The sequence below is a fragment of the Crocodylus siamensis genome, chromosome 2 (genome assembly GCF_052110815.1).
Source record: "Crocodylus siamensis isolate JL-2025a chromosome 2, ASM5211081v1, whole genome shotgun sequence".
NCBI lineage: Eukaryota > Metazoa > Chordata > Crocodylia > Crocodylidae > Crocodylus > Crocodylus siamensis.
The window spans coordinates 33085625-33100955 of NC_143396.1; the positions used below are offsets into that span (position 1 = coordinate 33085625).

The 15331-nt window shown below is 43.8% G+C and overlaps 1 protein-coding gene across 4 annotated transcripts in view; it reads right to left on the reverse strand.

Moving 5' to 3' along the window:
• FAM184B (family with sequence similarity 184 member B) overlaps nucleotides 1–15331 on the reverse strand; it is a 90657-nt gene that overhangs the window by 14884 nt on the left and 60442 nt on the right. For 3 of the 4 annotated variants that reach the window (XM_090035666.1, XM_090035665.1, XM_090035669.1), the window contains 6 exons: nucleotides 13720–13826; nucleotides 12459–12591; nucleotides 10291–10503; nucleotides 7216–7369; nucleotides 2655–2767; nucleotides 598–782 (listed from right to left, as the gene is read on the reverse strand). In XM_090035666.1, the coding sequence (XP_089891792.1) occupies nucleotides 598–782; nucleotides 2655–2767; nucleotides 7216–7369; nucleotides 10291–10503; nucleotides 12459–12591; nucleotides 13720–13826 (905 nt within the window). The remainder of the gene's footprint in view (nucleotides 1–597; nucleotides 783–2654; nucleotides 2768–7215; nucleotides 7370–10290; nucleotides 10504–12458; nucleotides 12592–13719; nucleotides 13827–15331) is intronic. The other variant, XM_090035667.1, reaches the window with a different exon arrangement.

Sequence of the window (15331 nt, forward strand, 5' to 3'; positions counted from 1 at the left end):
TCAAGTCACAGCTTGGCTTGCTTGTGCTCCTGGAGGCAGATTACCTACTCTGGGCAAAATGCCAACAGCTCCCCCCTCAATACAGATCTGGAGTTATACAGGGTTCACATCAAGTATCATTAAAAATCAACCCTTCTAAGGCCAACATTCAGCTGGTTACAAGCCAAGAAGTGGAGATTTCTTTTCTCCCTCATTTTGGAATGCTGAGCTTGTTCTCAGAGACATTTACAATTCATATCTTGCTCAGAGAAGGGGTAAGTTTTGGGGGTTTTGGCCTTAACAATTTTCCTTCAAATGAACAACAGATTTAGTGCCTTTCTTTGGGTTATTCCTGAATGGCCCTAGAGAATACACTTCTGTGGGACACAGATGTGACAGAACAGTGATTCCAATATTTCTAGTATGGCTGGGGAGGAAGGGGAATTCTAGCCAAAGCATAAAGAGTTGCCAGAAAGGAAACAGTGCTTTTGAAAAGCTCACAATGTACAGCGTAAGTCTCTTTTAGGAGGGACAAAGTCCCACAGTGCTTGGAGTGCTAGTAATGTTAGCATTAGTCCTCTAGGAAGCATCTCAGAAAAGCAATAATTTAAGGCAGACCTTCTGTGTTGCTTCTCCCTGTCCTGAAGCTGGGCAGCTTCCTGCTTCTGTAGGTCCACTTGTGCACTGAGCAACTCCAGGGTGTCTTTTAGAAGTGAATTCTCTTTCTTGAGCCCAGAAATCTCATTCTGATATTTCTCCAGGTCATCATTAAGAGATTTGATCTGGTTCTGGCTACTTCCTTCCTAAGGAAAAGGTGCAAATTAGCATTATTTATCCTCTGGTTAAATGTTAAGAAGCTATCCATAGAGCTGTGCACAGAATAGATTTTTGGTTCTCTAGCTTGAAACTTGACTTGGAACAAAACTTCCGGGTTGATCTGGAACACAATTCTATTTTAGTTTTGCCAAATATCAGAAGATTTCATTTGTTTAAGAAATCTAAGTCTAAATTTCAAAACAAAGCATCCTTTCAAAATGAAAAATCAAAAAAATTTTATTTTGAAATTTTTAAAACAAAACAGTTTGACTTATCCTACATTTTTCAGCAGAAACAATTCAACAAATATGACAAAGATTCTCATAGAATCATAGAAGAGTAGGGCTGAAAGGGACTTCAGGAGGTCATCTAGTTCAACCCCGTGCTCAAGACAAATTCATCCCTATTTAAACCGTCCTATGCAAGCATTTGCTAACCTATTCATAAAACTGTACAAGTAACCCTCTCCCACAACTACTAGACACAATGCTATAAAATAACAAGAACTTACTAACTTGCTACAGGTAAAACTAGGGGATGAGAGTACTGTCAATGTCCTACTGCTGCAGGGACAGGGAGTAGTTTGTTAAGATAGACTTGAGAGATTCAAGGAACAGAACTATCTTCCTCCACTACAGAGGAAAGCAATACCAGTCTGATCACAGAGTAAAGATATTTCCTGATCCCAAATGTGGCAATTGGTCTGACTGTGAATAAAGGAGCAAGACACTCTAGCAAGGAAAATTCAAGTCTTAGCTACAGCACAAGTATCAGCACACCCCAGTCAAATTCTCCAACTTTGGCTCTAGGCTAAACCTAATGCTTCTGAGGAAGGTGAAAAAAAACCCTGACACCTGTAACAAAATTCCTTCCTGGCCTCATGTCAACCTGACTATGCTTATGTCATTTTAATTGGAAAAAAATTGCCAATTTTTTTTTCTACTTGCAGTTATCACAGGATTGGGATTGGTTACTGTGATGGACAACCTAATGATGACAAACAAGAAATACAAAGGTTTTAATATAACACATAGATGTTATTAACATAATTTTTATATCTGAAACTTTTCTCTGTTCCTACCTAAATAACAGAAATAAAATAAGCCCACCAGAGACTAGAGCAAAACAACCAAAAAAATTTAGAAAGATATTGGAAATATTTCCAGTGAAAAAAGTGCAGTGACTAGGTTTTGTTTCAAAGTGCAGGAAACCTGCACTGCATGAATGCAAGCAACAGAACAAAACTGGGAAAGAATTGTTATAACTTGGAATGAAATGTTATAACTGCTTATCAAGTCTTTGGGTTGCAAAGCATATATGCACATGCATGTGCACACACCCATGCAGGCCACATAGTGCATTTACATACACATGCATATATACACGTACACAGAGGCCAACATTTTCAAATTTCAATACTTCAAGTTAGGTACTTGATCCATGTTTAGGCACCCACCAATGATGAACAGTATCTGGCCTGATTTTTAGAGATGCTGGTGCTCAGCATCTCTATTTGAAATAAGTGGGGCTCTTGAGTGCTCAACTTCTGCTACTTATTATAGGTACCCATTTTTAGGTACCCAAACTTGAACACTTTAGACCCACTGTATACAACAAGGAATAAGGAAAAGCACTTCAACAATATGGAGCTCTCTACAATATCAAACCCTGACTAGAAGACAGCCCCTGATTACATGTTTTTCATAGTATATAAAAGCACAGCCACACAGGTCCTTGGTTATAGGGAAGGAAATCCCTTCTGCTTCTATACAGGGAGCACCTTATGTAAAAACTAAACCAGAATTTTTACTATCTAGTAGTACTACTGAATGTTAACAAAGTAAGACTAGGAAGCTTGCCTGGTGCTGCTTTAGGGACCATACATTCTTCAGCTCCATCTGTAGGTCTTCTATGTGTTTTCTGTGACTGGCACAGGACTCCTGTTGCTCAGAAAGATCCATCCTCAGAGATTCTAGCCACAACAAAACCACATATCAAGGTGTGAAGAAAGTAACAGGCTAATGCAAGGAAAAAACAACAAATCCCAAGGAGCAGGGAGACAATAAAGTACCAATTTTTCCTTGGTGCTCAATTTTGCAATCATTTAGTCCACAAAATCAAAAGCAAAAGAGGGAAATACCCCACATGTTCTCTAAAACTCTCCTGCCAGTAGTAAAGCAACAACAAAGACTTGCTATGAGGATTAAATGGTGAAATTCTATGGCCTTTGTAATGCAGAGAGTCAGACTAGACATACACAGTGGTCTCTTCTGTCTGTAAAATCAATTGGGGCACTGGAGGTGCCCAAAAAAGTGTAAAGGATCCAACAGCCCTATACAAATTCTCTTGAGTACCTTCCCATAGGAGGTGTACTGGTAGCAGGACATGAAGTAACATGCTTATCTCTCTGAATGTCACAAACATTCTTATCAGGAGGCAAAGCACAGAATCCTCCCTGTGAACTGAAGTAGTGAATGTTGTTAAACTCCTTGACAACTGGCCAGCTGACTCAACTCAAAAACCAAAGGCACTTATTAGTGGGCAGAATCAGGCCTGTTCTTTGTTCTACTTGATATCAAGAGGAACAGTGAGAGATACCTCTGGGTATACTGTACCAAAACAAAGTCAACCAGATATGTAAATCAATGACTATACCCTTGAAATACAGGAAGCATTCACCTAAAACATCATTATATTTTCTGAGTCTATATATTCTGGCCTTGGTATTCCACTTCCTGGTCAGAGGGGAAAATAACCCCACTCTTCTGTGCCACAGCACCATGTAAATCACACCAGTTACAACTGGTTGAGATTAAAATCATTACAAAAAAAGTCTAAAATGTAAATCAGAGCATCCAAGGTTTTCTGAAAGGTAGGCTGCTCTGACAGCCTGCCAGGAGTCTAATGGCTATGGCCTAATTTTCAGAAAGTAGAGCCAAGTTAAGTCCCTTTGTCCTGAGGTGTTGCTGACAGACTACATATGCCAGCATGAAATGTGTTATCTGGACTTGAGCCTTTTGGAGATCTTTAGTTTTAACAAATTACTATAAATCGGATTAAGGGAGCAATTAACTAATATTGCCAAACCGATACACTTGACCCAAAGCTGATCATTTTTAATGTAAACACAACATGGGACATCTCTAAAGCTCCCTTTACACATGAAACTAAAGGTGCACTGGGATCTGATGTGCAATACGACAGGCCCCCAATCCACTTACTGCTGCATAGTCATCCTCATAGCTGAGCTGGGGGCAAGCTGGTTGGCACCCTGTGGCCAAAAGGTATGCTGCCAGTTGGTCTGGCACCCAAAGGCTCTGGGCTTAAAGGACCTTGGAAGATCATCGAATCCAGCCCCACACCCAAAGGGCAGGAAGTCAGCTGGGTTCATAGGATCCCAGCAAGATAAGCATCCAGTTTACTCTTGAAGGTGTTCCATGTAGGTGCTTGAACCACCTCCGATGGCAGACTGTTCCAGACCTTGGGGGCTTGGACAGTAAAGAAATTCTTCCTTATGTCCAGCCTGAAATGGTCTTGCAGGAGTTTGTGACCGTTCGACCTCGTCATCCCTTGGGGCGCTCTGGTGAACAAACGTTCCCCCAGATCCTGGTGGTCACCCCTGATAAACTTATAGGTGGCCATCAGATCACCCCTGAGCCTGCGCTTTTCCAGGCTAAAGAGCCCCATGGCTCTCAGCCTGTCATCGTAAGGTCTGTTTTCCTGACCTCTGATCATGTGTGTGGCTCTTCCCTGGACTCTCTCAAGCTTCTCCATATCATTTTTGAATTGTGGAGCCCAAAAATGGATGCAGTACTCCAGCTGTGGCCTCCCCAAGGCCGAGTACAAGGGGAGAATGACATCCCAGGATCAATGATGATCCACAAGCCTCTTTTTTCCATAGTGCTAGCCAGCATAGCACTGCCGAGGCTACAAGGATGCTGCAGGTTTTTCTTCCCAAGGTGGAGAACTTTGCATTTTTCGGTGTAAAACACCATCAGGTTCTTGTCCAACCATTTGCTGAGCCTGTCCAGGTCAGCCTGGATCACCCGCCTGTCTTCTGGCGTGGATGCTTTGCCCCAAAGTGTCATCAGCGAACTTGGCCAGTCCGCTCCTAACTCCAATGTTCACATCGTTAATGAAGATGTTGAACAATATGGGTCCAAGGACAGAGCCTTGGGGGACCCCACGGGTTACAGGACACCATGATGAGTGACTTCCATCAATTACTACCCTCTGGGTCCGACCATGGAGCCAATTTCCCAGCCAGCGGATCATGGTGGACCCAAGGCCACAATTGGCCAGTTTCGCCAAGAAGCGATCATGAGATACCAGATCGAAGGATTTTTTGATGTCAAGATATAGGACAATCTCTTCTCCCTTGTCCAGGTGATAGGTTACCTGGTCGTAGAAGGAAATGAGATTGGTCAAGCAAGACCTACCTACAACATACCCATGCTGGCTATCTCTTAGGATATTGGCGTTGGCCAGTCCATTAAGGATGGCCTCTTTAATAAACTTTTCTAAGATCGTCCCCGGGATAGAAGTCAGGCTGATGGGCCTGTAGTTAGCCGGATCCACTTTCTTCCCTTTCTTGAAGATAGGCACCACATGGGCCTTTTTCCAGTCTTCAGGCACTACACCAGAGTGCCAGGAGTTTTCAAAGATCCATGCCAGGGGCTGGGCTATGATGCTCGCCAGCTCCTCGAGTACCCTGGGGTGTAGATTGTCCAGCTGACTTGAAGGTAACCAGCTTCTCAAGGTGTTCCTTCATGAGGTCAGCATTAATGGAGGGCAGGGGATCTCCCTCACCGAGACCTCCCTGTCCCATAGTGGGCACGGGTATCCCATGGGACTGAAGAAAGACCAATGCAAAGTACTCGTTTAATAGGTTGGCTTTTTCCTGGGCGTCAGTTGTCAGTTGCCCCATGTGGTTCAGCAGAGGTCCAATGTTGCCCTTGCTTTTCCTGTGACATTGTCCTTGATGCCAGCTGGATAGCTCCAGCTGGATAGCTCCATCTAGTGAGTCGGGTGACGGCGACCCCATAATACCACACAGTGCCTGTAGGAGTCATCACCAGGGCACACAGGTCAGCAGGGGCTGGGAGAGGGCGGCACAGTGGGCATGACTGAAGCCTCTGACAGGGAGAAGCCAGCACAGGACACTGTTAACTGCATGCACCCTCAGCAAGTGTGTACAGAACCAGAGAGCCCCAGCAGGGAACTTGTGGAGCTGTGAGCAGATGGTGGGCATGGAGAGATGAGCCCAGTGACACTATAGTATGGTCCCAGAAGCAGGCTCAGAAGAAGGGCATCCCTGAGTGGATCATCTGTGGGAGATGAGTCCTTGGGGCACTGCCCAACCCTACATGCTGAAAAAGTGCTCGGTGTAGGAACATCATTGCCCTGCCAAGCACCACACCTGAGTTGTTTAAGGTTGATTTCTTGATTTGTTGCAAGTTTTACAAACTCTGCAGGGTCACTGCCAGACCTCCTTCAGCCATCCCTGATGCTGGGCCTCAGCACGGGAGGGAAGGACCCTGTCGGCACATCAGCCAAGTTGATCTGAACACCTGAGTGGAAAGAGGTGGGGTGTAGGGGAGGAGAAGCCCCACAGAAAACACAACAGCAGAGTCACCCAGGCACATAAGAACTACTGAACATCACTTCAAGGTACACTTCACTGTACAAGCCATGGTGGGTGAGTAGCCTCAGCATGACATAGCCAAAACACACCCCAGTTGAGGAGCTCTCAGCCACAGGGGTGCCTCATGCACTCCCATGGTTGGAGGATTAGCACTGTGGCGGTCTCCTTGCCCCAGAGGTGTGGGAAACCTTCAGCACCACAGGATCACTGCAGGGGTGATCTCCCTTACCCGGGGGTGTGGGGAAACCCCTAGGGCCAAAGGATCACAGCAATCCTCTGACCCTTGGGGTTTCCCACACTCCTGAACCCTAGGGATTGCAGCTGCCATGACCCCCATGGCATGGGGGTGTGGGAAAACCCCAGACCCTGGGGATCATGGCTCACATGAACCCTGGTCACAGCTACCATGATTCCCTATGGCTCATGGGTTTTGCACTGGGTATGGTGCACCCCTGTGGATGGGAGCCCTGTCACAGGGCAAATCCTGCTACACATACAAATTAAAGCTCAGTACCAACCAGCTATAGAGTTAGTTTGTATTTTCAAGGTCTAACTTTATAACCGATTGGACCTTTTTATTGTGTGATAGCTCCTTTGCATGTGTAGCTGCTTTGCACATTAATGAAGATGTTGAAAAAGGTCTGCAATGTGTAGAGGGGACCTGAGATCTAGCAATAAAAACCAGTAGCTTTTTCAAACAGGTCACTGAAAAACAACTGGTATTTCTCAAATCACAATCAAACAGTAAATTCTGTGTATCATGCAAGTTATTATACCTAGCAACTGAGTTTGTTGTTTCTGTATCTTCTCCAGTTCTCCCTGTAATTCATTCTTTGTCTTCTCTTCCAAAGCCCGTATTTCCAACCTGTGAGACTGGTCATGGATCTTGATACTGTTATTATATTCCCTTTTCAAACGTTCTTCTATTTCCTTCAGGCAAGAAACATAGGTGAACGAACAAATTCACAATTTATTTCCCTTTTAATGTCAGAGTGAACTAGGACCTTCAGATGTACAATACGTTCCATATTTATATTGCATTAATACAAGAACAGCATAAGATAAATAAAATCAAGAAGCAAAAGGGAAGTCTTCCAGACATCTTATCACAGAATTTGAGTTTTTTAGCATATAAACTGTCAAAATGTGAAATTTGTGTACTATTGTTATTAGAAAGATAATCCTTGATCAGCTTGTAATAAAGCCTCAGATTTTATCTACACAAACTCGTGAAAGTCAGGGGAAAGGCTCCTATTCATTTTAATGGAATTTGAATCCAGCCTGTCATTGGCTATTAGTACACATTAAACAAATCCTGCAGTCCTTACTTGGCCTGTACTTGGACAATGCTCCCATTGTCAACTGAAATCTTGACAAAATGTACACAACAGGGCATAGCTGTATTTGATATAGATGCTATGAAGGACAAAAGATGTCCTGGATAACAACTGTGCAGTCTCACTGACTTCAGTGTGGTTTCACAATGGTAGACACATGCAAACTGTGGTTCTGAATTTAAAAACAAGTGTTCTGAGTGTCACAGGAGCACTGAGGTGCCCTGTTCCTAAGAAGTGGAGAAGTGGAGCTGCCGAGCTCCAGGGGCAGCTCAGGTGCCGGTTGCTGCGGCAACCGGGTGGGCCATTTGACCGGAAGGGAGCAGGGCTGGCCCTTTATAAACAGCCCAGGCCAGAGCCCAGAAAGCAGTTCCCTTCTGGCCGCCGCAGGAGCAGGAGCTCTGCGGGGAAGCTGAGCAGCCTGAGTCGATGGTTGCAGCCTAACCACCCTAACCGGCTGCAGTGATGCGGGCAACTGTAACCCTATAAGAGACCATGACTAAGGAGCCGAGTGAATGCAAGCTTTGTGTTATAAGCCGGTAGGCTTCTTGTTTGTGTTGCAGCCGCTTGGCTCATGGTTTTGTTACGGTTATACCAGAGGACCGGGTGAGGCTGTAGGGGCATGAGGAGGCCTCACAGGAGCTCCCCAGTGGTTTGGGGGGTTCCCGGTGCCCTGTGTGGGCAGACGAGTGGTGCCTGGGATGGCACAGTTGGTCAGTGCCGAGGCAGCACAGCGGGTAGCTCTGTGTGGGCAATAGTGAGAGGCCCAAGCGTTGTAGCACCAGGACGAAGCCTGTAGGGACTCGTGTTGGGCTCCAGGTGTGGGAGCTATGCGGATAAAAGCCTAGGGTGGGTGCTGTAAAGGTGACTAGCTCGACGAGGGCGAGTCAGTCGCTATAGAGAGCCCAGAGAAGGTGCTGAGAAGCCGTGGGTGGGGGCACGTGTAGAAGAGAGGCCCCGGGTGGGGCACGTGTAATAAGAAGCAACCCCAAGAGGGGCATAGATTATTGACAGTCGCCCCAAGAGGGGTGTGGGCCTAGAAGACATTCCGGAAGGTTTCCAGGATAACAGGAACCCCAAGGAACTGAAGGGGCCAGGTAAGGCTCCGGCCGCCTGAGCCTAAGTGGATAAGTAGTGTTGACAGAAATCCAGAGGGGCCAGGCAAGGCTTAGGCCGCCGACCCCTAGTGAGGCAATAAACCCAGACGGTGGTCCAGGGGGCCAGGTATGGCTACGGCCACCTGAGTCCCAACCGGGGATAGGATTTGGATAATTAGTATTGACAGGAACCCAGAGGGGCCAGGAAAGGCTTAGGCCGACGACCCCGGTGGGAAGAACATCCTTAGGGAGCCCAATTGGGCTAATCAGGAGTAAGGGGCACTGGTTGCGTTACGAGCCCAAGGGCACCGGAGAGGGGCGCTGGTGGCGAGACACGCCCAGGGGTGCCGGGTAGGGCGTAGAAGATTAAGGACCAGATAACGTCCAGAAAGAGCTGCGAGGCTTGGGGCGTGCTAAAGGGGAGGTAGGAGGCACGCACTGCCCGTAAGGCAGGGGTGCATTGAGGCACCCTACTCGGAACGGGGAATAACATCGGCGCAGTGTCAAAGGTGCAAGTAGGCAGCCTCCCATAACTGAACTCATAACATCAAAGACGTGGCGGGCGAATAGAGGGTGCTGGATTGCCTGATTGACACGGCAGGGGGCGCTAGTGAGATCATGGCCGCTCCTAGGCCCCACCCGTGACACTGAGTTAAATTCCTTCTAGGATTGTTGTATCATATACACTGAAAAAGATCATTTACTTTATTCCTGTTTCATATTCAATATGGACATGGACTTGGACATTTGAATTCACAGTTACAAGCACATGTATGTTTTTCAGTTTTGTTTTTTTTTAAATACTAACTTCCTTTAAAACAATACATAGTAAGAATCTCAATTTATCACATTACCATTTTTTTTCAATGGAGTAAATCTGCTTAAGCATTAAAAACCTTTAGCTAATCACTAACAAAATTATTTCTCACAAATATTCTTTAACCTAGGTCTGTTCAACTGGCTGCCTGTAGGCCTCTGCAGCTGCCTCTTTGGCTGCTGTATAGTAGGGGAGGGTTTGGGGAGGGAGGTTATAGACCACTGTTGCTGCCCGCATAGTGAAGGCGTGAGAGCTGTATGCTGCTTCTGCTGCCCATATGGTAGGATGCAGAGGGGAATCCTGGGGCCATCATGAAGTCTATGGCCAACATGATGTGCTGAAGTGAACAGCCCTGCTTTAACCTAAACATATTTGTAGCAGTCTATTATGCTTGATCTAGCTTATCCTGCATACAAATGAACAATGCAAGAACAAGCAGAAGACAGAGTCTAACTAAAAATATATTTAAAAAAATGAATTTTGAAATGTACTCTTATTTTTTAAGCCAAACTCAGGTAAATATTTTTAAAATATTCTATGATGTCATTGTATTTAAGTCTGAAACAAATAAGGGAGCAGGGGGACTCACCAATAAAAGCCTACCTTGAGTTCCTGATTCTTGTTTTTTTCTAGCTTTTTTAAGGCTCTCTGATTTGATGCCTCCAGTTGCACTTTAACATTCTGACTTTGTTTAATGATGTCTTGAAGATCCTGTAAAAGCTTCTCTTTTTCTTTGTTGGACTGTAAATTGTGCTTCTGGAGAGCATCTTTGAAGTTATGTGCCTGTTGGTCTAATGCTTGTTTCAGCTGAGCAACCTTCAAGAACAGAAGGCTATTAGGATGTGGCTAACTACCATGGCTTGCTGCTGAGCATCAAAAAGACTCTTTTAGAAAAATGTCATTTAAATGTTACTGCACTTTCTAAAATATATGATGCTTCATGAAAAATCATCCCTGCAGAACAGCTGCTCTTTCTTTCAATGATGACTGGAACTGGGCAGAATTCTTCAGACAAATAAATAATTTATTTGCCAAAAAATGCCATTTCAGGTCAACTAAAACTATTAATGAAATCAGGATGAATTCAGGTAAAAATTGGAAACAGTTAAGTCAAAATGGTTCACTTAAATACTCTGAATTGAAATATTTCAATTTTTAGTTTCAAATAGTTTGATTTCACATACAATTTAATTTTTAAAATGGTTAAAATAATCGCCAGAAAATGAAACATTTCTCTTTTGTTTTGGTTAGGATCAACCAGATAATTTTTTTCTAATGTTTTGGTTTGATTTTTAAAAATCCATTATTTGTACAGCTCTAAAGATGACCTTTCCAGTTTACCTAGCTTTAAATTTGACATCAGCTGGATGAACGATTGCTGCTACATAATTAATTATCTGAGGAGAACAGTGTTCAACTGGAGTCAAATTGATCAATTCTTAGCACTTTGGTAGGGATGCAAATGCCCTCCCAGAAATACAGTTTTCCCTTTTTACACATACTGTCTAGCAGCTACATCCCATCAAGTAATTCATTAAAAAAACAGACATAAAATATGCTATCTTTCCAAATCACTTCCTGCTGAATGTCCGAAGCCTATTTTTCTGGCTATAAGGCAATGTAGAGCACAAGTCAGAGAGCAATGGATACTGTGGTATTTGAGTTGTGACGTTAAACGACAGACACACATACTGGTTAAATGCAGTTTAAACCTGAAGCAGACAGATGTATAAGCCTGTTAAACTCGTTTAAATCCACTTTGAATGGTTTGTACTTGAAAATCAGGAAGTACTGTTTTGAACTAATTCACTATGAACTAGTTCAGTGGTACATGAGGACACCAAGTATTCTGTGCCAAGGGTCCGATCAGTCCTCCAGGCATCCCACACTGCATTGCTTCTCCTCTCCCCCAGATATATACACACTGCTGCAACTGACTGCTCTGGTATGTAGCCAGCACTCTACTACCTCCCTTTTTTCCCCTTTTTTTGGCATTTCTTAAATCAATGAACTTTTTTGCACCAATTGTTCAATAAAAGCTATCTTTCTCACAGCCAGCTGGGTCCTTACTCCCTACTTGACTGTGCCCCCTTATGGTTCCTAGCCCCCAGAAACCAAATACTTCTCCCCTAAACCCCAAGTCAGGCAAGCACAGTGCAGACTTCAGTTATTTGCAGCTATTGAAGATTACTGAGCTCACATTTAGGAAACAAGGGAAAGCAGAAAAATGAGAATGACCCCAGGCACAGGTTACCCAACCCCCTGGGATCCCCAAGTACATGCAAGCACTCCTTCCCCACTCACCCACTGTGAGCATGCTGGGCTGGGTGCTCATTCCTTCCCCACTCTGTTGTTGGGCACTTCTCACAATTGTAAACTGGTTCCCAATCAGTGACATTCTGGAATGGTTCAACGTTATATGCGTCAAGACCCAAAGGGTCCATTCACAAAATGGAAGAGAAAGAGTTTAATGAATAACTCTAATTAATGATAATGGGAGTCCTGGGCATCATATCCCACAATGCTATGTTTTGTGGTTTTCTTCTCTCAACCAAACAAACAAATAGGAAGATAAGTCTCAGCTATAAAACTCACTTAGTACTCCCTTTAGGGTCAAGAGGAGGAAATGGAGCCATTTTCTTTTTGCCTGCTATGTTTTCCAAATAACCAGTATCAGACTGTTCCTACAAACTATCACACCAACATTCACTGTTGCAGGTGCCTCATGAGTGCACATAGCCTGCAATGTCAAGAAAGGTTTGATGCCATACCTGAGCCTCTAAGTCTGCTTTGTGGTTGTGCCATTCCTCCTGCAAAGCCTTGACATGCTTTGTCTTTTCTTTTTGTAAAGGAACAGAAGCAGATTGTCTATCTTCCTTTTTTGATACACTTGTGCTTTCCAGCCTGAAGAGAAAAGAGCCAAAACTGTACAAGAGAGAGATCGGCACACCTACAAAACCAATCTCTCAACTGGAGAAACACAATGAGCTGCTCAGAGTCCATTTCCTACTTCTGGCACTCATTCATATGGGCACTCGACAAAAAGAACTGGCAAAGTGTGACGTGCAAAATCTCAGTTTGCACATTCCAGGCACACGTTTTCACAGGGGTGAATGTTCCCCCTCAATCTGATTGTTTAGTCCTTTGCCAAAGGGCCAAGCATCCTGACTCTACTCCTTCAGGGGCTGAGCAGTCTCTTTTTCTTCTCTCAGAAGCAGAGAGGTAGTTAGCTGTATTGATCTGTCATCAGACAGAAGGCAGGGCAGGGTGGTACCACAGGATGTTTTTACACGTGCTCCAAGGATGAGCAGGGGTGCTTTAATTAGAGCAGCTCCAAGAGCTGTTTTAATCAGAGCAGCTCTTGGAGCCGCTTTAATTACAGTGCTCCTACCCAGCCTCGGAACATGCATAAAAACATCCTAAGGTGCCACCCTGCCTCCAAGAGCCGCTTTAACTAAAGTGCCTGCAGAACCTTGTGTATCAGCCTCCCTGCGCTTCAAAATGGCAGTAGGGCGTCTTTAACTAAAGCTCGTTGAACGCACCCCCACTGCCATTTTCAAGCAAGGGGAAACTGATACACAATATACAAAGACTGTTGGAGGCATGCTAATTAGCACACTGACACACTGTAATTACAGCACATTTGAGCAGCCTCACTGCATGTATACAGGCACCCTTAGAAACTAAACGGTTCAAAAGTGCATAAACTTTCATTAGGGGTGCATTAGCTTTCAGTGACTTCATACAGCCTGCTTCCTCGGATGCTAGTCTCTATAAGGTACCACCTGCCTTGCCTTCTCTCTGGGGGTTAAGGTGATATCTTTCCATTCGAAGATACTTTGTGGCCCTTCTCCTGGTACTAAATATACCCTTATCCTCCATAAGTTCATCCCATTCCCCTTTTCCAAGTTCTGAATGGTATTAGCTGACCACCAGCTCTTAGTGTGTTAGGATACTTCTCGCCATTATCTCTATTAGCATATTCCAAGTAATACTTAAACTCCATATGACTATAACTGGACCCCTTTGTACCTTGGCTTTTCTTCACTTTTGATCCTCATTTGTGCTTTTGGGGCCTCTTGGCATCTGCCCCTCTCTCTCTGCCATTTAGACATGTCTTTCTGCTGCACAGATGGACTCTAGGATTAGAAGACAAAGGCAATTAGGAAATTTGCTGCTAGAGATGCATGTAGCTTAAATCAAAGAACTTCATTTCTTAATTTTGTTTCCGTATGCTATTTTTAATACTTTTCTGCTATATTTTCAACCAAAGGACCTATTGGAACTTCACATACAAATCAGCAGATGCTTGTATTGGGTTTTGTATGCTCTTTACTGCTTTGAACAAATTCATTGTGTCCAGGCAAAATTAAAGGGAAAAATAATTTGCTCCTATGTACATCATTTTCACATAAGGCATATAAGTAATGAATTTAGCTTGGCACAGAATTTGTGGTACTGGGGACAAAACTCAAGATCTGCTGATAAAAACAATAAAGGTACCACAATCTCTTTCTTAGCCATATATGACTTATATACTTTCTGTAGGTCAGGGTCCAAGAGTGGATGCCGATTATTTATGCTTAAGCAGGTTTGACATTCCATTTTGTTCATGGCTACAACAGAGGTGCTCATATACCCGCCTTAGTATGCTATACTCCTCCCACTTAGACAAAGTTTGTCCTTGAGTTTCAAATTCACCAGAGGCCAGTGTTCAAAATACTCTTGTCATTACCTGATATACCAGTTGGTTCTCTGTTCCTGTGAACGTCAGGTATTCAAGGATGAAGTATAACAGGGCAATACTGAATAAGACTGCCCAATGTAAGGGATAGTGTAAAGCTGTACCACTACCACTGCTAAATAGATCAGCTCTGATACTGTATTTGTATTTATGAATCCTCACCACTTCCTGGTTGGCTAACGAAGGACTGAGACCCTCAGAATACTAGCTAATAGAGTTCTCCTTTAGCTCAAGCAATAGCTATCTCTGTTTTGGACTGTAAAGTTCCTCAGTTTCATTGGTGATGTTTCATGTGGAACAGTTTAGTTGATGAACGTGAGGTCTGCAGATCCTTTACAGTGTTTCTATATGAGACATGTTAGATACATACTTTGCTAAAAAACTTTCCATGAGGCCTGCCTAGTCAGGGAGTGGGAATAAAGGATTTTCAGTGCAGTGGTGAAAAGAAATATAGCAATACTAGCATTTGAATCAAATCAACCAGAAAAAAATGTTATATGTATAATTTTCAACATCACAATGGAAAACTGAAGAATTGTTTCAGGTTGATTTAACGACTTTGGAAATGTCAAAACAAACTTCAACATTTCCAAAATATTTTGTTGTGGGGCATTTGTAATAAAAGGTAAAGAAAGGATGGGCTGGATTCACAAAACACGCAGAAAGGAAGGGGGGGGGGGGTGCTGGCAGCACCCCCTTGTATAAAGTACATAAAAATTTAGATTGTGTGAAAGAGAAAGAGAATGATTTTGTAGCCTGGTAGTAGGGACAGTCACTTGCAAGTTTCAGTCCCTGTTCCAATATATAATTTGTATATTTTATATAAGGTAAAGCAGCATTAATAGGAGAGACCGACAGTAGCTCACTCCACCTGGTAGGTGTGGCATTCCCTAGGAGGCT